Source organism: Tiliqua scincoides, chromosome 8, assembly GCF_035046505.1.
Source record: "Tiliqua scincoides isolate rTilSci1 chromosome 8, rTilSci1.hap2, whole genome shotgun sequence".
Lineage (NCBI taxonomy): Eukaryota > Metazoa > Chordata > Lepidosauria > Squamata > Scincidae > Tiliqua > Tiliqua scincoides.
In genome coordinates this window covers 37,576,523-37,598,001 of record NC_089828.1, presented here as the reverse complement: position 1 = coordinate 37,598,001, position 21,479 = coordinate 37,576,523, and the positions used below count along the sequence as shown (strand labels likewise).

The 21,479-nt window shown below is 42.2% G+C and overlaps 1 protein-coding gene across 4 annotated transcripts in view; it reads right to left on the bottom strand.

The window, feature by feature from the left end:
• KDM4B (lysine demethylase 4B) overlaps positions 1–21,479 on the bottom strand; it is a 301,643-nt gene that overhangs the window by 192,781 nt on the left and 87,383 nt on the right. For all 4 annotated transcript variants that reach the window (XM_066634889.1, XM_066634891.1, XM_066634890.1 and 1 more), the window contains exon 6: positions 15,606–15,655. In XM_066634889.1, the coding sequence (XP_066490986.1) occupies positions 15,606–15,655 (50 nt within the window). The remainder of the gene's footprint in view (positions 1–15,605; positions 15,656–21,479) is intronic.

Here is a 21,479-nt window from a genome sequence, read left to right as displayed (position 1 = left end):
AACTTAGCCACTTCACTGCTCAACCCTGTCTCCAGGTCATTTATGAAGAGGTTGAAAAGCACCGGTCCCAGGACAGATCCTTGGGGCACACCGCTTTTCACCTCTCTCCATTGTGAAAATTGCCCATTGACACCCACTCTCTGCTTCCTGGCCTCCAACCAGTTCTCAATCCACGAGAGGACCTGTCCTCTAATTCCCTGACTGTGGAGTTTTTTCAGTAGCCTTTGGTGAGGGACCGTGTCAAACGCCTTCTGAAAGTCCAGATATATAATGTCCACGGGTTCTCCCGCATCCACATGCCTGTTGACCTTTTCAAAGAATTCTATAAGGTTTGTGAGGCAAGACTTACCCTTACAGAAGCCATGCTGACTCTCCCTCAGCAAGGCCTGTTCGTCTTCCTTTGAGACACTACAGTGCATAAAGAGGTGGAGCCAATCTGGACCACAAGCTAGGGGAGGTGACAAATGGGTGCAGGGTGCTCCCACCAACCTGCCACCTTGTCCAATTTTGCTGCCTGACATGAATTTTTCAACTTGCATCACAGACAAATAGCCTCTTCAGGAAGGCATACAGGTTGAGACGAATTATTCACTGGGTTCCATTCCAAGCACTCATGTGGATGACAAAAAATGTGCTATAGCAAATCAATTTAAAAAGCAAAGTCCCTTTGCTCCAGTGAGTTAAAAACAGCCTTGCTGACCTTTGTGATGTAAGATAAGAGTCATTAAGAAGACAATCCATCAATCAGTCGTTTTCCAAGAGCTTACAAAGGCACTTCACTCAGCCCAAAGCAAAATGATCACCTTTCTTTCAGTGCTCAGGGGGAAGGGAGGGGTCCACTGGAGAGAGAAGGATTGATGGATTGTCAGCCAGCTGCCCTCTCTCTCTCTCTCATTAAGGAGGTTATTGTTAAAGGACTGCTCAGTTTTTTAAACTGATTTTAAAGGGGTGCATTTCCCCTTCTCCAGGGATCAGCACATTCCTTCTCATTTGCAGGGGCCATTCATGTTGAGTTAAATCCTAGTATAAAAATTCCATGTATAAATAGGCTGGACCTGTACTAGTTTATACATGTTCAAGACTACAGGCCATTCTCTTCATTTCCTTTCCCTACCTTATTTCATTGTTTATTATGGAAGAAAAATCCTCTCTTTAGTTAAGATGTGGGGAAGCTTTTATTGGGCTCCTGTAAAATCCTCATTAATGCCTATTTACATTATTTCTTATGAATTCCCCTTTATAAGTCATTTTGCTATAATGACTGGTTTTCTGGTCCCTAACCCTAACTTATATAGGGTGCCTTCTGTACATGGTTGTACATGTACTGTATAAAAGACTGGAAAGAAGCTAGCACCTAAGGTAAATACCATCATAGAATCTGGCTTTTAACACATGCAAGGTAGATGAAACCCAGTGGGATAACTTGGAAAAATTCTAGGAAGACTAAATTTTTTCCTCATTCCTGCACAAGACAGATGCACAATGGTGACATTCAGGAACACAATCTATTTTTTCCAGCTTTGCATGGATCCTTCCTGATCCCAGTCACCCTCAAGGACTCCATATTAGTCAGTGTTTCTACTGTATATGCTGCTGATTAAACAGATGGGGGAGAAGGGAGGAAAAAAGAGGTATTCAAAGGAGGAAACTATAATTCCAAGGCTTGAAAAACAAAACACTAATTGATGCTACATAATAGAGGTGGGTTGTGTGTTTTTTTTTTTATAAAGAGCAAATAATTATTGGCTTCTGGCAACTTTTTTCCCATACTAAAAGCATTTCAATTAGAATGATGAGTGCCTGCCACCCAGCTTATCCTCCTTCTCTGCAGTTCCTCTTTTTAATGCACAGTTTAAGTGGCTCTCATTAAAGCTACTAATAAAGGAGCACATTTTAAGTGATTAGCACCAATAACTTGGCAACACATTAGCAGCTCCTCCATGTGCTCTGCAACTCTCCCAGTGAGCCCATTTATAGCTCAGCTATTCATTTTCCATATTAATCGCAAGCTCATTCCTCTGTTCAAAATATCTTTGTAATGATGATGCATTGGGGGTGCAGAGTTAATGCTATTTGTTGCTCTTCATAGCAAACAACAAGCCCACCCACCCCTAAATGACAAATGCTGGAGGGGATTTTTTTCCCCCAAATCAGAATAAGGAAGTCTAGATAGTAAGTGGCTTAATACACTAATCTAACATTTCAAATATGCTCACCAAAACAAATACCTCACAAAACATTGTACTGGGCAAACACCAATGTAAGTAATCTGTGAATCAATCACTGAGAGGCTGAGGGAAGAAGCAAGAATCTATTCCTTTAAAAAAAAACCACTTGATCACCTAGAGGCAATTTTTACTCTCCACAGATGAACTTCTATGTACAAACCAGTGTTAATCTGTGTAATTACCAGAGAGTATAAGTGCTCTTATATTCACAAGGAGAATTAGGGGAAAGCCTCCTAAAAACTTCATGCTAGAGCCTAAGAATGTAAGATAAAAGTTATTTTCTGGAATCTGAGTTTCTCAAGCTCTATCATGAGAGAATATAAATTGCTTCAGCAGGGATATGGGTCACCCCTCAAATTTTATATTTTAAAGAATTGTCATAAGATGCTTATCCTTATTTTGTTTTGATTTAGTGTAATTGCTTTATGCAACATTGATTGTACTAGCTGGTCAGAGCATGTTAGCTTGAAAGTGGAATAAACAATAAACAAAAGCAGAGGGATTTATTTTTAAGGATAAAAATACAGGATAAGTTCACTGGCAGTTATGAGCTATCAAACCTCCCACATCAAGAGGCAAGATATCTGTTCTGTTCTGAAACCGTTACTGGCATGTCAACACGGTTTGCAATTAAAATTTACAATTGACACAACAATTTGCATAACAAACTGGACAATTAAAAGCAGGATATCAAGTTATTTAAATTCTGACAACGTTACTTTAAGAATCTCAGATAAATAACCAGCCACAGCTGCAGTCAGAGAAACACAAACATCACTCATGAACTTGGAAAGAGTAATATCAGAAGGGGTAAGATCAAAGGAAATCCAAGAAGTAAGGTAATGGTTACGAATATCAAGGTGTACTGGACAAAAAAAGAGAATGTGAGACAAAAAATCAGGAGACTCGTGACAGAAGGGACAGAGCCTTTTCTCCTGTGGAATATTAAAAAAGTGGCCAGAATGGACTGCCAAAGGGAAAATGTTAAAACGAGCTAACATAAAGGCTCGTCTATGTAACGGGTTGGTTAATGTATAGAAATAATTAGGGGCATGATCGAAAGATGGGGCCAAACCAAGAGGAGAACAAGTAGGATTAAGGTTATTACTTAGATAATTGAATTCGGATGATAAAAGCTTGCCTTTTATCAATGAATATGCTTTAGAAAGACTCATATCTGCCAGGGATTCTAATGGAAGATCAAGAGAAGCAAGTTTGTTGTCTATCAAACGAAACCAAGAAAAAAAATAAGAGTCTCTTAACAAATCGTATAAAAGGGACCCAGAATGAGAATTTAAACACAGTTTAAGCCAAAATTTAAAAGTAAGTAACCAGGCTGTGGTTGTTGGAAGATGTATACCTAATTCTAAAATAATTGTGGAAACACAAATTGAATTTGGGATCCCTAAAATTCTACGAAAAAAGATGCTGCAATCTGATCGATATCCTTGTTGATTACTTTAATCCATATTGGGGCACCGTAAAACAAATGGGAGAGAATTTTAGACTGAAAAACCTGAATAGCAGCAGGGACATACTGGTTACCTTCATTATAAAAAAATTTTGAAATTGCTTTGAGTTGGGGAGAGAGAGACGAAGTGATAGCTTTCTTATGAAAAGACCATAAGCTTTCTTATATTTCATTATAAACTCTCCTGGTCTTTTCATAAGAGGCAAGATATGTTCAATTACCAGATGCTGGTTAAATGCAACTTGTCTTGCCTGTTAGAGCGATCGATATCCAACTGGTCACTGAGTGCTGGCCTAAATAAACCTTCAATCTCAACCAGACCAGAAATTCTTGAAATTCTTTTTATTGGTTTGTTAATGGCCAAGTTATAAAGGAAACCATGTTCCAATTGTCAAATGATTTCAACTCTAGTGAGAGATAAGGAGAAAAATGGAATCAGTTCTCCATGTGGTTTATTTGTTGAGAACTCCTAAATTTGATTTACTTACTGAAAGAAAAAAAGAAAAGAGGACACCAAGCACATATCCTCTGTGGGCAAAGGGGATTTGTAGTTTTATGCTTGCTGAAACAGTAGTTTTTGTAAAGCCTGACATACGAACCATTGAAAATAGCATGAATATAAAATTGCTTTGAAGCTCTAATTTTCCAGTCAGTGGTTTTCAATATGTTATTTCTATTTTATATGTTGCTGCTACTGTGAACAGCTCCCTCAAGAGACAAGGTGACAATTGCTTCCTTCATCTAGGCACCTCATATGTTTTTATATTTACTTGACACTGTAATTTCAACCTAATAACTGGCCAGCCTTCCTTCATTCATCCCTTTCATATAAAGGAAATGGTCAGTTAGGCATGTTGATGAAAAGGGTTCAAGTTTGACAGCATACTATGGATATGCTGAAAATGAATACAGCATACTATGAGCGCAGAGAATGAGAGTGATAAAACAGTTGTCTGGATAGCACTCAGTACACCTACTCAGTAGCAGTAATTTGGTCTTACTAAACAAAACTTGGTTTCATCCTCCTGCTAGAATTATTTGAAGGGGAAGGATTTCCCTTCCACCCATATTTATAAGAAAAGCAAAGGAGACTTTGCTTCCACCCCACTTGTCCTGCAATCCTGGAAATAAAAAAGAGTAGAAGGGGGCACATGGTTACCCCACATCAGCTAGTTTATTTACCCAAAGCAGCAGTTGATCTTGAAATAGACAAAAGGAGGAGGATGGAGTAACAAAAAGACAATAGTTCCTGGGAAAGGTGGTTAGGCATGGGAGGTCAGCGGTGGCTGTTTTTGGAGCAAGGCGGAGCAGAGCTAAGGCTGCCCCTGAAATCTCTTCTCCTCTGGTTGAAGGGACCCTTCTTTCCAAAACATTCCTAGTGGCAGAGGAAGACTCCTGTTCACATGTTTCTTCAGTCTGTGTATCACACTCTGAATATTTTGAATCCTTGAATCTGACTCAATGTGGGTCCCCTGGACTCGCATTAAGCCAGACTCAGCTCCACCAGAGCTGTATTCCGGTCCCCCGTGGAGGGCTTTCTGAAGTCGGGAGAGGCAGTGTGCATCTGCTCGCTGCTTCTCTGGACTTCAGAATAGCCCAAAGGGGTGAAGAAAAGTCACTTCCGGTTTCCCAAGGGAAACCAGAAATAAAGCTTTTTTGCCTTTTAAAGTAGAGGTTCTCACACATTTAGCACCAGGACCCACTTTTTAAAATGATAATCTGTCAAGACCCACCAGAATTGATGTCAGAATTGGAAGTGACATCATCAAGCAGGAAAATTTTTAACGATCATAGGCTCAATCCTATCTACACTTACTCAGGAGTAAGTCCCATTTACTCTCATTGTTAAAAGAATATACATAGTAGCTTGTTAAAAAATACAGGTCTGTAACATGTCCCCAAATGCAGTCACATCCCATGGTAGTATCAAGTCTAACATATTAAAAATAAAATATTGAAATGAATGGGGACCCACCTAGTTGGTCCTGACCCACAGTTTGAGAAACACTGTTTTAAGGCATTATAGGGTCTGGGGAAGCCCTCAGGAATCCACAAGTGGCGTTTTTTTGCCTCTCTGGGCTATGGGGTTAATGGGGCAAATTGCATGCGAAATTATCTGCAAAATTTGGTATCAGCAGGGAGTCTGAGAACTGATCCCCCGCGGATGCTGAAGCCCCACCTGTATTACTTCAAGAAAAGGAAATGGAGTTTGAGCATTTTTTCCTAAAAGGTCTAGGCAGCTTTGCTCCAATGAGGGAGGGAGTGCAAAACCCACTAGTACAGCATCTGCTCTGCGTTCAAGAATGGTCCTTGCCTGGACCACTGGAGAACTGCTGCTATTCAACAGACAATAACATATCAAGATCCAGGTCTACAGAGCTTGAGTACACTTCTGTACTGCAGCGAGTCATGGACTCTTCGCTCGCAACAGGAGAGGAAACTGAACGCTTTCCACAAGTGCTGCCTCTGACGCATCCTTGGCATCACCTGGCAGGACAAAGTTCCTAACAACACAGTCCTGGAACGAGCTGGAATCCCTAGCATGTATGGACGGCTGAAACAGAAACGCCTTCGTTGGCTTGGTTAGGTCGTGATAATGGGCAATGGCCGGATCCCAAAGGATCTCCTCTATGGAGAACTCGTGCAGGGAAAGCATCCTACAGGTAGACCACAGCTGCGATACAAGGACATCTGCAAGAGGGATCTGAAGGCCTTAGGAATGGACCTCAACAGATTGGGTAAGAGGCACTTTTTCAAGTGGGTGCTCCTTTTTTTAGCAGGGGGAGAGTAACTGGCCCACCTCACCCCAGCACTGTCTGTTCTAGTGGCTGTCTGCTGGTATTCATTTGCATCTTTTTAGATTGTGAGCCCTTTTGGGACAGGGAGCCATTTAGTTATTTGATTTTTCTCTGTAAACCACTTTGTGAACTTTTAGTTGAAAAGCGGTATATAAATACTGTTAATAATGTTAATAATGGTAAACCCTGGCCTCTGAGCGTCCCGCTTGGAGGCAGGCTGTGTAGCATGGCCTCTCCCAGTTTGAAGAGACACTTGCCCAACAGATTGAGGCAAAGAGGCAAAGAAGGAAGGCCCGTAGCCAGGAAGACACACCAGACACACACTACATTTGCTCCCAGTGTGGTAGGGATTGTCACTCCCGAATTGGCCTCTTCAGCCACACCAGATGCTGTTCCAGAACCACTTTTCAGAGCATGATACCATAGTCTTTCAAGACTGAAGGATGCCAATGAAATAAAATAACAAAGAATGGCTCTGCTCTGTTTTCTGGAGTTTCATAATGCTCCTTGGTGGCTTATCCCTTGTGGGGTGAGTAAGTGAGCAAACTGCCTTTAGCTCAAGGGGCTAGAGATGCAAATGCAATGGTTTCTGAACTTCCAAGTGGAAATCAGTTTGGGATCAGTCAAAATCTGAAAGAGAAAGCTAGAAGATTGAATAAAACAAGGCTTTTTCTCAACTGTTTTAAGCCAAAAGTCTTTTAGTGGTCAGGATATTTAGTGCTTTTGAGGATATTTCTTATGGTTTAACTGTTTATATTTCAGTGTTTTAATACTGTTTTAATCTTTTACCTTGTATTGTTTTTATGTTGTAAACCACCTTGGGTGCCCCAATGTGTGGTAAAAATTCTTTAAACAAACAAACATTCTGAATTAGGGAAATTTTTGAGTACCAACATGCCTTTTCTTTTACTTTTTTGCCTAAAGAAATAAAATCACAAACTGTATTTCAAGCACAAACTTTGTTTCAGTGACAAAATGATTAAAAGTATTGTATAAAATTACCTTCAAGCTATGCGTATAAGGGGTATATGAAACACAAATGAATTCTGTGTTTAGACTTGTGGCCCATCCCCAAGATCTACTATGAATATGCAAGTATTACAAAATATGGAAAAATCAGAAATCCAAAACACTTCTGGTCCCAAGCACTTCAGATAAGGGATGCCCAACCTGCATATAAAGATTCCATTGCAGGTCCACAGAAGAGGGAGGGCAGGAGATCTGGCCTGGTGCAGGTCTCTATAGGCTGGCCAGAATCAACACGTGGTAAGACCCTCCTGGAGGGAAGGAGCTGGGCCTAGCCAGGAGGTGAAGAAGGTGCTAGAGGGCATGGGACAGGAAGGGACAGGCCAGGGATGATGTCAAGTGGGCCAAGGCCGAGAAAGCCACTGGTGGGGGTAGCCCCTGAAAGCCCCACTCCCAAAGAGGCCTACTTCAAGCAGAGGAGGACTGAAAGTAATGACCAACCCCTCCCTGCAGCTAGCTCTAAAGCCTAGAGGGTACTGCAGGCAGAACAAGACCACTTCGGATGACAAAAGGCAGATGAAAGGGGGAACTAGAACTTAGAAGGTGTGGATCTCTTGCTATAACCCCTTTCCCTTCATTCAAAAACTAAGTCTATAGTTATTTTTTACTCTGGCTTTTTACGTTTATTCATGGATGGGTGGGATATTATGAAGTCAATAATATAAGCAAAAAGGGTGAATGGGGGGGAGAGAAAGATTATCCCCACAATAAACATCCCAACCACAGTATTGCCATTAAACCAACATGCAACTCACTGTATATATCATGAAGAGAGAACGTCAATAATTGTGCCTTGCTACATCCACAATTTTTGAACCTGCAGGCACTTTTTAAACAAACTGCAGTGAAAAATATCCAGCAATTAATATGAATAGTGTTTATACTTAATGGATCCAAAACAAATGAAGGAAAAAAAATGTTTTATCATGAAAGTATCCTGTGTTATTAATATTTCAATAAACAGTAGGAGAGAGAACAAGATGTTAGACTTGCCCAACTGCTCCTACACCATTCCAAAAGCACACAGACCAGCACCCACTTTGCATGGGGATAAGCGTCTATGTACACATGTAATCCCCTCTCTGATTGCATTCCCAGCCCTATGATGCAATTAGACTATAGTCATGCCTTTACATGGGGCTGCTTCTAAAGGCTGTCTGGAAATCTCAGCTGGTTCAATATGTGGCTGGTTCAATATGTGGCAGTGGCTAGAACTGGTGGGAGAAATCATATTACAGTGATCTTACATTGCCTCCCAGTTTCCAAATGCTGGCACTCACCTTTAAAGCCCTAAATGGCTAGGACAGAGGTTCTCAAACTGGGGTGTCAGGATGCCCCAGCCTGAGAAGCTCTGCCTCTGTCCCCTTAAGGAACAGGGGAAGGGAAAGGTAGCAGCACAATCCTGCTGCTGCTGGGGCTGATTTTCACTTACTTGAGCCAGCTCCTGCCTCTTGGGCTATGGCAAGCCCTGCAGAAGCCTCTGCAGGGGCCCCCAAGCCTCCCCAAGCCTCTTAAAAAGTTAAAAAAAAATTTTTTTTTTTACTTTTTTAGGCTTCAGGAGCCAACAAACCCCCAAAAAACCCTCTCCCCCCATCTGCTTGCTTAATAGACATTCTAAAGACTGCCACCTTAATGTTGCTGGCACTGACTTTGCTAAATTTAGCATCAGCCTTGATAAGGTATGGCTAAATGGTCTAAAAGACTTTCCATATTCGTGGCCCTGGGTGCTAGTGTGGTGGACTTTATTTTGGTCCCTATAGGACTGAGACCCTTTGTGACAGATTTCTACATAGGTGATAATACCATGAGTGACCACCTGCCTCTTATCATGACTTTGGACCTATATGTCCCCACATTAGAGACTTTACCTAGGCTAGTGTGGAACATAGCTATAAAATACGGTGGGATAGTAGTTCCCCTGCAAAATTCCAACAATTAATTATGGGAACTCAATGTACTAAATACCTTTCAGATATTTTAAGAGGAGGATACTATAGTTATCTCAGAAAACCAAAGTTATGGTCTTTTCAAAATCATGGAGCCCAGGTACTTGGTCTATTGGAAGGGAGAAACTGGAACAGGTCAAAAGTTTTAAATACCTTGGAATTCACTTCCACTACAATCTTTGCTGGGGTACTCATCAAAAATTGGTTACCAACTTGGCCCGTGTCAATTTGCAGAGCACCAATCGATTCTTTTTTAGTCAGGGCAATCGTTATATACCAGCTGCTCTCAATGTATTTAATGCCAAGGTATCGGCACAGCTCCTGTACGGGTGCCCTATCTGGATTAGCTCTATAAATCACACCCTTGAGAGTATCCAAGCTAAATTTTTGAGGGCTATCCTGGGTTTACCTAAATCTGTACCATACTCTGCATTATGTTTGGAGACCGGACAATCGCTCTTAGTATCAAGAGCATGGCTTTTAACCATACATTATTGGCTCCAATTACATTATAATGTGAAACCAGGCAGTCTCCTATCCAGAATGCTATCTGAGTCTGGTTCTTCTAAATGGTATAGCCAAATTAAATCAAAAATCGAATCAATTGGTTTTTCATTGGATTTTTAAAGTTTCTATCCATTCCCTGAAGTTTATCAAAGAGTAAAGCAAAGAATGCTAGACATTGAGGCACAAAACCTCTTTGAACTTGCTTCTAGAATTTGCTCTCCTCTTAATTTCTCTATCCCGCTAAAGTATGGGCAAATGGCTCCTTATCTGAGTATTCTGATCAACCCCTCTGAACGTCGTGCAATCTCTTTGGCAAGATTCAATGTGTTTCCATTCAAGGTCACAGAAGGCAGATATAGGCAAATACCATATAAAGAACGCCTCTGCCCTTGTAATTTGGGAAATGTTGAATCAATCATACACATTCTTTTTTATTGTCCTCGGCACACTAGATCCCGCCACACTTACATGACTCCACTTCTCGGCAAAATGAATGGGCTTTCCGATGAGGCAAAACTGAAGTGTCTCCTAAATGACTGCTCACCAGATGTGCTAGGGGGAATTTCTAAATTTTTACTTTTGGTGATTTCCAAGCCTTCTTAATGTAATTTGTCAAAAATGTTGATATTTTATGTTGAACTGTAAATGTTTTATTAGTAATTTAGTATCTTAACTCCGTTTTTGATAAACGGGACTAGGACCAATTATGTTTGCTTTTATGATTTCTCTATCTATGCCTAATAAAGGTTTATTCATTCATTCATTCTATAGTTATAATTAGATCTTACGAATCCCTCGTGAGCTGGCTTCGTCAGGAATTAGGATGCAAGATGGGGCTGATGGGTACCCAGAGAACGGGATTCAAAAGGGAGGGGTTTGACTATGAATGGAAGGATGTGAAACAGCAAATTAGAGAAACATATCGCAATTTTAGAAAATCCAACAATCCCAGGTACCTGCTTAAGTACTCTGAACTTAAAAAACAGCTGGGTAAAATAACACTGGAGAAGAAACAGAGGTATTACCAAGAGCAATGGGGGAAGTTATTACAAGCAATTCTCTCTAAAAAATAACAGAGTTTTCTGGTCTATTGTAACAGCTCACTAAGACTAGAAGGAGGTGTTTCAGCCCAAATCCCTCTCTCTCTCTCTCTTTGGGTACAACACTTTGAAAAAAAATGTTCTTGGATATTAACCTCCCTCAGGAAGGATGTGTAGATTTTTCTGAATCTGGCTTCCTGTGTGGGCCCCAGTGGAACCAGGTTAGGCAATTAATTGGACATCTTAAAAGTAAGAAGGCCCCTGGAATTGATGCAATACCCCCTGAATTGCTGAAAAATTATCCTGATTGGTGCGCACAACTACTTGCTCCTCTTTTCTCTGAAATTAACAGAACGGGACAAATCCCACAAGATTGGTTGACCGCAATCATTGTCCCAATCTTTAAGAAAGGTGATCCTGACTCCCTGGCCAATTTTAGGCCTATCAGTTTATTGTCGACTGTCGGCAAAACTTATGCAAGATACCTATATAATAAGCTCAGGGCCTGGGTTAGCTCCCACTGCATTCTCGGACCGGAGCAAGCAGGTTTCAGGCAAGGTAAATCAACCATTGACAACTGCCTGATTCTCTCGCATCTTATTTACAAGCAAGTTAAGGCATCCAAGGCAATGCTGTATGTAGCCTTTATTGATTTAAAAGGGTTATTTGATTCAATAGATAGAGGATTGCTTTGGAACAAGCTTACCTTACTAGGGATAGATAAAAGACTTTTGCTTCTAATCAGATCTCTGTACACCAACACATCCTGTAAGGTGCGGCGTCCCCAATCTGGGACTTTGTCCCAGAAAATAACTACCAATAAAGGGGTCAAACAGGGTTGTATCCTGGCACCCCTACTGTTCAACCTGTTTATGAATGACCTCACTCCAGCCTTGGAGAATGTTAACAGCCATTGTCCTAAGCTGGGCAACCTTTGGGTGCCACTGCTTTTATATGCAGATGACATGGTTCTAATATCCTGCACCCGCGTTGGCCTTTTGAGGTTGCTTAATAAATGTGCTGAATATCTAGCAACCAACAAGCTGGAGATTAATTATACCAAGTCCAAAGTTATGATCTTTGCAAAGAGTTGGCAGTCTTACAGCTGGATCTGTAAGGGTAATAAGATTGAGCAAGTCCACCAGTTTAAATACTTGGGTATTACATTTCACTATAGGCACTCATGGGCTTCCCATCGCAGCTCAGTGCTTAACTTGGCTAAGCTTTCATTGTCAGCAATTGCACAATTTTATCATACCCAGGGCAACAGTTATGTTCCTGCAGCCCCGGAGGTTTTCAAAGTCAAGACTGTTACTCAAGTTTTATATGGTGTTCCAGTCTGGTTCAAGGCATTAAATCTAGCTATGGAGCATATTCAATCTACGTATTTTCCTTAGGAAAATTTTAGGCATGCCGAGATGTGTCCCGTACTCCGTTTTATGCCTTGAGACAGGTCTTGTCAGGTTGAACACAATGGCATGGCTAAGATTTGCAAAGTTTTGGCTTGGTATCCTTTTCAAATGTGGTGAATGACAGTTTGATGTTCCAATTGGTATTAGACTCAGTCCTGCCTTGTGGGATCACCATTTTATACACCAAGTTAAAATCAATTGGTCTCGATATTGAGTGTCTGAGTATGTTGTGTCAAACAGCAGTATATAGAGTTGTCTGGGAGAGAATCATGGACACTGAATGTCAAGAGCTAATGAGTTTGGCCAACACCTCCTGCTCCCCATTGCACTTACATGTACCTGTCCAGTTAGGCAGGATGCCATTTTATTTATCCCAGCTGTATAATCCGCAGTTAAGAAGAGCCTTCATGCTGGCAAGATGTAATGCCCTTCCTTCAGCCCTTCTATGGGGCCAGTTTAAAGGGAGACCTCTTTCCACAAGGCTCTGTCTTTGTGATCTGAACCATGTGGAGTCAGCTGAACATATCCTTTTGTTCTGTCCCTTGCATAAGACCCAGCATCAGAAACATCTTATGCCCATCCTAGTGCGCTTCTGGGGATGGGCAGAGGCAGATGTGCTACAAGCACTTTTGTCAGTAGAAAAGAGAGAAACTCTTATCAACATCTCTTGTTTTGTCACCACAGTCATAAGTACGCAGGAAAAGAGACTGGAAGCTTAGCCCTGTATGAGATCAGCTAATGGGGACACTATTGACTATTGGATTTTTCCTGTGTGTGACATGCATTTATGGATTATGGACATCTTCTGATATTATATAAATTTTGAATTTTATTCATATATTGTTTTGATGTATATGCCAATAAAGGTTACAACAACAACCCAAAAAAAACCCAAAAAGCAATTGCCTTATGTAACAAAAAGTACATTTAACTCAGAAAATGAATCAATGAGACTGAGTGTTTGAAGAGCTAATGAGATGCAATTATGACACAGAATGGAACCAATAAAATGTTAGTAAGGAGACACCCCTTGGGGGGGTGACATCACTAGTGACCAAATTGTGGGAATTGTGGTTTTTAGGAATACCACCACCATGTTCTATACCATTTGATGCATACAGCAGAATGCAATGAAACAAACTGCATTGAAATATCTGTGTTCTATCAAAAGCTACAGCCAAATAACCAGAAAAGAAAAACACAACTGCCTTATGCCACAAAAATTGGATTTCTTTAACTCCTAACTGACTAATGTGTCTGAGTGTTTTGAGATTTAATGAAGTGATGATGACACAGCATGGAATCAAGAAGATGTTATGAGTTAGCTGCCTTTTCCATGTATCAGAGCGAACACTAGAATTCCTATTCAGTTGTGTGAGTGTCATCAAGCTGGTCAGTATTTTTGTTGGTTACTGATTGGTTGGGTAACCTCTACTGCTCTATAGTGAAATAAATAAATTTAACAGAGGTGACACCATGAGTTATCAGACCAGGTGAAACCAATCCTAGTGATGCCATTGGTGGGAAGGTTGGGTGTTCTACACTGGGTTAGATGACTTTTAAAGTGGATTATAAACATTTATGGTGGACTCTAGTCTATCAGTGGTTATTAACCATGATAATTACACTGAACCGCCAGATGCAGGGCAGTATGTCACAGGAACGTATGAGCACTACCTTAACTTCAGAGCCTAGGTCAACCAGACAGGTAGACCTGGACTCCTTGATGAATTTCACCCTCTATGGCTGAGGTTTGCTAGGTATAAGAACATAAGAACAAGCCCCACTGGATCAGGCCATAGGCCCATCTAGTCCAGCTTCCTGTATCTCACAGCGGCCCACCAAATGCCCCAGAGAGCACACCAGATAACAAGAGACCTCATCCTGGTGCCCTCCCTTGCATCTGGCATTCTGACATAACCCATTTCTAAAATCAGGAGGTTGCGCATACACATCATGGCTTGTACCCCGTAATGGATTTTTCCTCCAGAAACTTGTCCAATCCCCTTTTAAAGGCGTCCAGGTCAGTCGCCATCACCACATCCTGTGGCAAAAAGTTCCACAGACCAACCACACACTGAGTAAAGAAATATTTTCTTTTGTCTGTTCTAACTCTCCCAACACTCAATTTTAGTGGATGTCCCCTGGTTCTGGTGTTATGTGAGAGTGTAAAGAGCATCTCCCTATCCACTCTGTCCATCCCCTGCATAATTTTGTATGTCTCAATCATGTCCCCCCTCAGGTGTCTCTTTTCTAGGCTGAAGAGGCCCAAATGCCGTAGCCTTTCCTCATAAGGAAGGTGCCCCAGCCCCATAATCATCTTAGTCGCTCTCTTTTGCACCTTTTCCATTTCCACTATGTCTTTTTTGAGATGCGGCGACCAGAACTGGACACAATACTCCAGGTGTGGCCTTACCATAGATTTGTACAACGGCATTATAACATTAGCCATTTTGTTCTCAATAACTTTCCTAATGATCCCAAGCATAGAATTTGCCTTCTTCACTGCCGCCGCACATTGGGTCGACACTTTCATCGACCTGTCCACCACCACCCCAAGATCTCTCGCCTATCTGTCAGTGCAAGGTGGGTAGACCTGGGATCCCTCGACCTGGACTTGGAACTCAGAGCTACCTGCTGGGTAGACCAGGGCTCCCATTCTGACTGATTCTGGATCTGCCTCTTCCAGGTGGGTAGACCAGGGCTCTGGGTTTAACTTTGACATCCGTGGCCAAGGTTTGCTGGGCAGGTAGACCTGGGCACCCAACCTGGATTTGCAGCCCAGATTAATTAATTTTGTCATATTGGGGGATGTCAATTCATAGGCCTTGGGTGCCAAATGACCTTCGTACACCACTGCCAGGTCCCTCTCTATTGGAGGTCACATCAAGACATGCAGCTGGTTCAAAGTTCAGAAAGATGCCAAAACTCGGGGTAAATTTTTATATATAGCTGTTGTATACAGCAATAATGAGGCAAAATGCATGCAGGCAACCATCAAGTAACTATGAACACAAGTTACATGCTATTTCCTAGGTGGAACTGTTATCCATTTCAGCATCGTATCCATCTGAAGCAACTCAAGGTTATTAGCTCATGCATCCTCAAACATAACCCTGTGCACATATTGCCTTGACAAATATAACGTTTTAAGCAAGGACAACAAGCACAGCTTACCCTTTGCCAGTCTCTCCAGTCGCTTGCCATGTTCTGGGGGAATGGCATACCTGACAAGAAAAGCAAAAATCCTCATTAGTCATACTGACATTTTTAACACAGACAAACTCAGCACTACACTTATCCATTGAAAACCTACTTGTAAGTTACTTCCTATTCCACCCCTGCAATTTTTACTGAGGAAATTTTTATTTTTTAAAAGCAGGTCTCAGGTTCACACCTTCCTCCACTCTTCACACCATGGAGGTGGACATCTGCCACTGCTTCCCTGTAAATTTGAGTGTGGTATTGAGTGGTCATAGAAAATACAGGTCCAACCTTGTTATACATGGATTTTTTATACATGGATTTGACACAAATGGCCACTGCAAATGAGAAGGAATGTGCTGATCCCTGGGGAAGAGGAAAAATCCCTGGGGAAGGGGAAAAATGCATCCCCTTAAAATCACAGTTTAAAAAACTGCTTTTTACTGTTGTAGAGAGACAGTCCCGCAAGTGATTGCAGGTATAATCCAATTATCCACAGATTTTTCTATCTCTGATGAGAAGTACGCTTTAAATTAAAGGAAAACGGTCCTTTAATAATGTGAGAGAGGGCAGCCTGCTGACAATCCAGCAATCATTCTGTCTCCAGGCTTCACTCCTCCCTTCCCCCTGGGCAAGTGAAAGACGGCTAAATGGAAGTGATTATCACCTCCTACATTCTTACCACCTCTTTCCCCTCACTGTGGCTCCTGGTGAAGGGAGGGACTGCTGTCTCCTAGTGAAGCCTAAGCACCTGGAGACTGATTGCCTCTGCGTGCATTACAAAAGGTCAGCAAAGCTGTTTTTCAATCACTGGAACAAAGGGACTTTGTTTTTTATTGATTTGCTTTAGTGCGTTTTTTGCCATCCATGTGAGTTCTGGGAATGGAACCCTAGTGAACAATGAGACACAACCTGTACTTGTACATGTTGGAAATCCATCCTATGGTCTGTCTTCGCCATGTGCTCAGCCACCACTGATTTGTTAACCTGTAGCAACCGATAGTGCCTCTTATGCTCCAACATGCACAAGTATTATCTACAACCATCCAACATCACACTTAAAGTTACAAGGAAGCAATAAATATAAAAAAACGCCACAACAATAAGGTGTTGGAAGGAACAATATGGAAGGAAGAGTCTTTGAGCATCAGCAATGGTTGGCTACCAGTCCTTAGAAATGCTAGAATCCAGGAATTGAGAACAGGAAAAGAATTGGACTCTGGAAAGGAAGTACATAGTCCTTTAAGGAACACATGGTGAACAAGTTCAGTGGACAGTTGGTTGCTCTGGGGTGAGATGAACAGCCTGTGGTTCTCTCCTCTAGTCCTTTGAAAATGCCCATCGTAGTTGTGGGTGCAATGCATGCATACATACATGCATACATACATACATACATACATAAGACCTTTATTGGCATAGATAATGGAAATACGAAACAACAACCAAACATTAAACATTCAGAACACACACACAATAAAATAAAACACTCGTAATCATCCAATACACCCTCCCCCCATTCACCATAATATAGCGGAAGGCCCAGAATTCCATCCTGCCAGAATCCCAGAAACAAAGTTGGCAACCTTGTTCAAGAGAGTCAGTTTCCTCTATGGAAAGAAGAGTTTGTAATTTAAATGAACCCTCCCAGCCCTGCATTTTGTTCAGCAGTGGAGCCAGATAGATCTTACGAAGGGTATCATGGAGTGGGCAGTAAAAAATATATGATGTAATGTCTCCACACAATTCCTGTCACAGGTACATCTTCTTTCTGAGTAGGGAATGCCACAAAACCTGCCCGCTAGCAGAGCTGATGGAAAGGCATTGCATCTCGCAAGGGAGAATGCTCTGCGAGCCTGTGGGCACTGCAGATGATAAAGGAAAGAAGCCAGCTTCCCAAAGCTGACTGGGATGTGCAGATGGAGAGGGGAGCAAATGGTGTTAGCTGCACAGAGTAGCTCTTGACGCTCAATATCAAGCAATCTTTCCTTGATAGTCCTGTAGGCTTCGCTTAAACCAATCATACCCAGGCTTGCTGTGTCTAGTCCTATCTATTTAAGCTTGGTGAGTAAATCCGCAACCTCCACAGGCAGTACTGGATCAGCCAGAAGCTGGTACATTAGCCCATACAGGGCAGCATTGAAGATTGCAAGCCAAAATTTTACTGATCTCAACCAAGCCAATGTTTTGAGTCTAATAAAACCCACTTCAAGACACATAGCAGAGTATGGAACACATCTGGGAAAACCCAAGATCCTCCGCAGGAAGGAGGCCTGTATGCTCTCAGTTGAATGATTCAAGGCCTTATGCCAGATTGGACAGCCATAAAGAACTTGCGAAAGTACAAGCCTTGAATACCTCGTACCTTAGCCTTGAATACCTCTAAAGCAGCCGGGACGTATCTGTTATCTTGGCTAAAAAAAACCCAGGAAATTGCAAGGGATGAGATTTTTGATGCATTTAGGACTGCATTACGATGAGAAACCCACGAATGCTTATAGTGGAAATTAATGCCTAAATATCTGAATGTCTTTACCTGTTCCATTTTGTTGCCCATAAATGACCATTTAAATGGATTCCAATTGTTGGCAAACACCATGATTTTAGATTTAGAGTAGTTAATCTGTAACTTGTTGGATGTAAAATACTCTATAGATTGATTAAGTAGATGTTTTAAGTCAATTCTTGTTCGAGAAATAAGAACCGCATCATCCGCATACAGTAATAGCGGCACTGGATGGGACCCAAGTATCGGGCAGTGACCATCCACTGTCTTCAAGGCTGGGGCTAAATCATTCAGGAACAGGTTAAATAGCATGGGAGCCAAAATGCATCCCTGCTTAACCCCTTTGTTTATGTTCTCTCCTCTAGTCCTTTGAAAATGCCCAGTTGAAGTTAAAGTAGAGTTGAGGGTATGCTACAATTTCACTGGAGCGCATGAAGTCACAAATCATATAGATTTGCAGATTTCCAACTTACTAAGCAAATTTTCACCTTTTCTAATATGTTTGTTTCTTGTGAAGGTAAGCTTGTGTGGGCAATACTTGGTAAAATCCAAAGAGACAGTCAGAGGGCTGGGGTGCTTCAAGGTCAGACACAGCTCTTTGACCCCACACCAACTAACAAAACCAGAAGGATGTCAAAAAGCAAAATCGGCTGAATCAATTATGAAATCACATAAGTGTGCTTAAATTGCATCACTGCATAATATCAACTAACTAGAGTGGTAGCCGTATTAGTCTGTCACAGTACACACCACAGAAAATGTAGCATCTTGAAGACTGACTAATTTATTGCAGCATATGCTTCTGTGACTCATGGTCCTCTTCAACATATGCAATTTATCATGCACCTGATGAAGTAGACTGTAGTCCACAAAATCATAGGCTGAAAAAAAACTGGTTAGCTTTGAGGATGCTAGAAGATTCTTTGTTGCAATTTATACAAGTTGCAGGATTCAGAATTTTGACAGTCTTGATGCAGAATTATGAATTCCCATTTCATACCTAAGCACACATAGCCCCGTCACCATTACCACAGGAAGCCAGTTTATCCCAGCTTAGCTGTTGTCTCTTTTGCAAATGAAAGGACTTGTAGAACTTGTATCCTAAATTCTCTCTAGACCAGTGTTTCTTAAACTGTGGGTTGGGACCTACCAGTGGGTTGCTAGCCAACTTCTGGTGGATTGTGGAAAGTTTTCAAAACATTAAAAATCTTTACAAGCACCCTTGCCTGATTTGCAAAAGAAAATTGCTAGCTGGAATGCTAATCTGTGGTATGAGATAATCTTCATACTCCCAAATTAAAATGTCACATTTTCTGGAGAAATTGGTATGCCATAGATCACATATGGGACCGGTTTCAGCCTTTTGTCTGACCTAGAAGTCCCGAACTGCACGTCTTGCCCTCCAGTTTAGCTTTCTGGGTACCCTGGACTGATTGTAAAGGTTTGGGAGAACAGTCCTTGAACTCAATTTCTAGGGAAAGTCTAACAAATATCTATACACATACTATATATAAGTTTCTAGCAGTCAAGGCAGTTCATGATCCTATTATTAATTAATAATTTATTAATTAATAAAGTATTTTTTCAAGATCTCTTTTTGGGGGGTGTCTAGTGGGTCATGATAGACAGCCATTTTAAAAAGTGGGTTCCGGTGCTTAGCTGCCCTGGGTCCCTTTGGGGAGAAGGGCGGGGTATAAATAAAGTTTATTATTATTATTATTATCAGGGCTTTTTTTCTAATGGAACGCACCGGAACAGCGTTCCTGCACCTTTTTTATGCAGCCCCCACTCCCCTGCAGGAAAAAATGAATGGAGCCCTATGGAAAGTGAAAGTAAGCCATAGCGCGCGTTTACTCGCGAGTAGGCATACTTGCCATAGTCCATCGGAAAGGGCAGGCTGAGAGGAATCCAACAACACCAGAATGGCCCCAATCCAATGAATGCAGCCTCCCAAAAACACCGGAGAAGGTCCCATCCCTCCCAGCTGCGAGTCTGAGCATGAGCCAGAAATGAAGCCACATGGCCGCGTTTACTCGCTAGTAGTCCGTCGGAAAGGGCAGCTGAGAGGACTCCAAGGATGTCAGCATGGTCCTGATCCAATGAATGCAGCCCCCAAAAACACAAAAGGAAGAAGGTGGTCCCTGCCTCCCTCCCAGCTGCAGTCTATTGAGCCGTATAGAAAGCAAGCAGCCTCACGTCGCATTTACTCGTGAGTAGGCAGACGTGCCTTGGCTGTTGGCCAGGCCAGGGAAAGGGGAATGTGAGGACACCAGGATGGTCCCGATCCCATGGAGTTGGAGATACTCCAGAAGGCAACCTCTCCTCCCCCCCCCCCCCCACTAAAAAGGACAAAAAAGAGGCTTCTGGTGGTAAGGGGAAAGTTTTCTATTTTGCACTTACAAAGCCAGGAGGGTCTTTATCCTGATATGCCTGAAATAGCTTTAAACTGGGGAGGACTGGAAATCTCACTGATTCTTTTGGGGGGGGGGGTTACTGCAGGCAGGCTACAGAGTAAGCTCCATTGACCACTATGGGACTTACTTCTGAGTAGACATGCATAGGATTGGGCTCACAGGCTGCAATCCTACCCACACTTTCCTGAGAGTAAGCCCCATTGACCACAGTAGGACTTACTTCAGAGTAGAAATGCATAGGAGCGGACTTTCAGGCTGCAATCCTGTCCTCACTTTCCTGGGAGTAAACCCCATTGACTACAGTGGGACTTGCTCCTGAGTAGACATGCATAGGCTGGGGCTCTTGGTCTGCATTTGTCCAGTGTTCTTCTTCCCCTCCATGCACTTTTCTTCTGCAGCATCCAGGCTGATTTGCTTGTCTTCTTTATCCCAGTCTGTTTCTGCAGCAGGTGCTGGCCTGGCAAGCCCGCCCCTAACCAACTTTCCTGCACCCATCCAGCCACCCATCAGCCCAATCCTGTCCACACTTTCCTGGGAGTAAGCCCCACTGACTCCAATGGGACTGACTTCTAAGTAAACATGCCTAGGATTGGTCAACACCACAGCTTGTGGCTGCAAATTCTATACATGTGTGTAGAAGAACTTTCTTTGGACTGTTCTGAATCTGTTGCCCTCAGTTCAGTGGCTGAATTTTAGGGGTTGGAACACTGAGTGTCTGTGGAACTCCTTGCCTCAGGACATGGTGATAAATACAGTGGATAGGGGGATGCTGTTTTCCCCCTCACAGAACACCAGAACCAGGGGATGTCCACTCACACTGAATGCCTGTGGAACTCCTGGCCACAGGATGTGGTGATAGAGTGGGCAGGGGGATGTTCTTTTCTTTGCACCAATCATGTTTCAATGTCTTGAGCCAATAGAGGGTGTGTG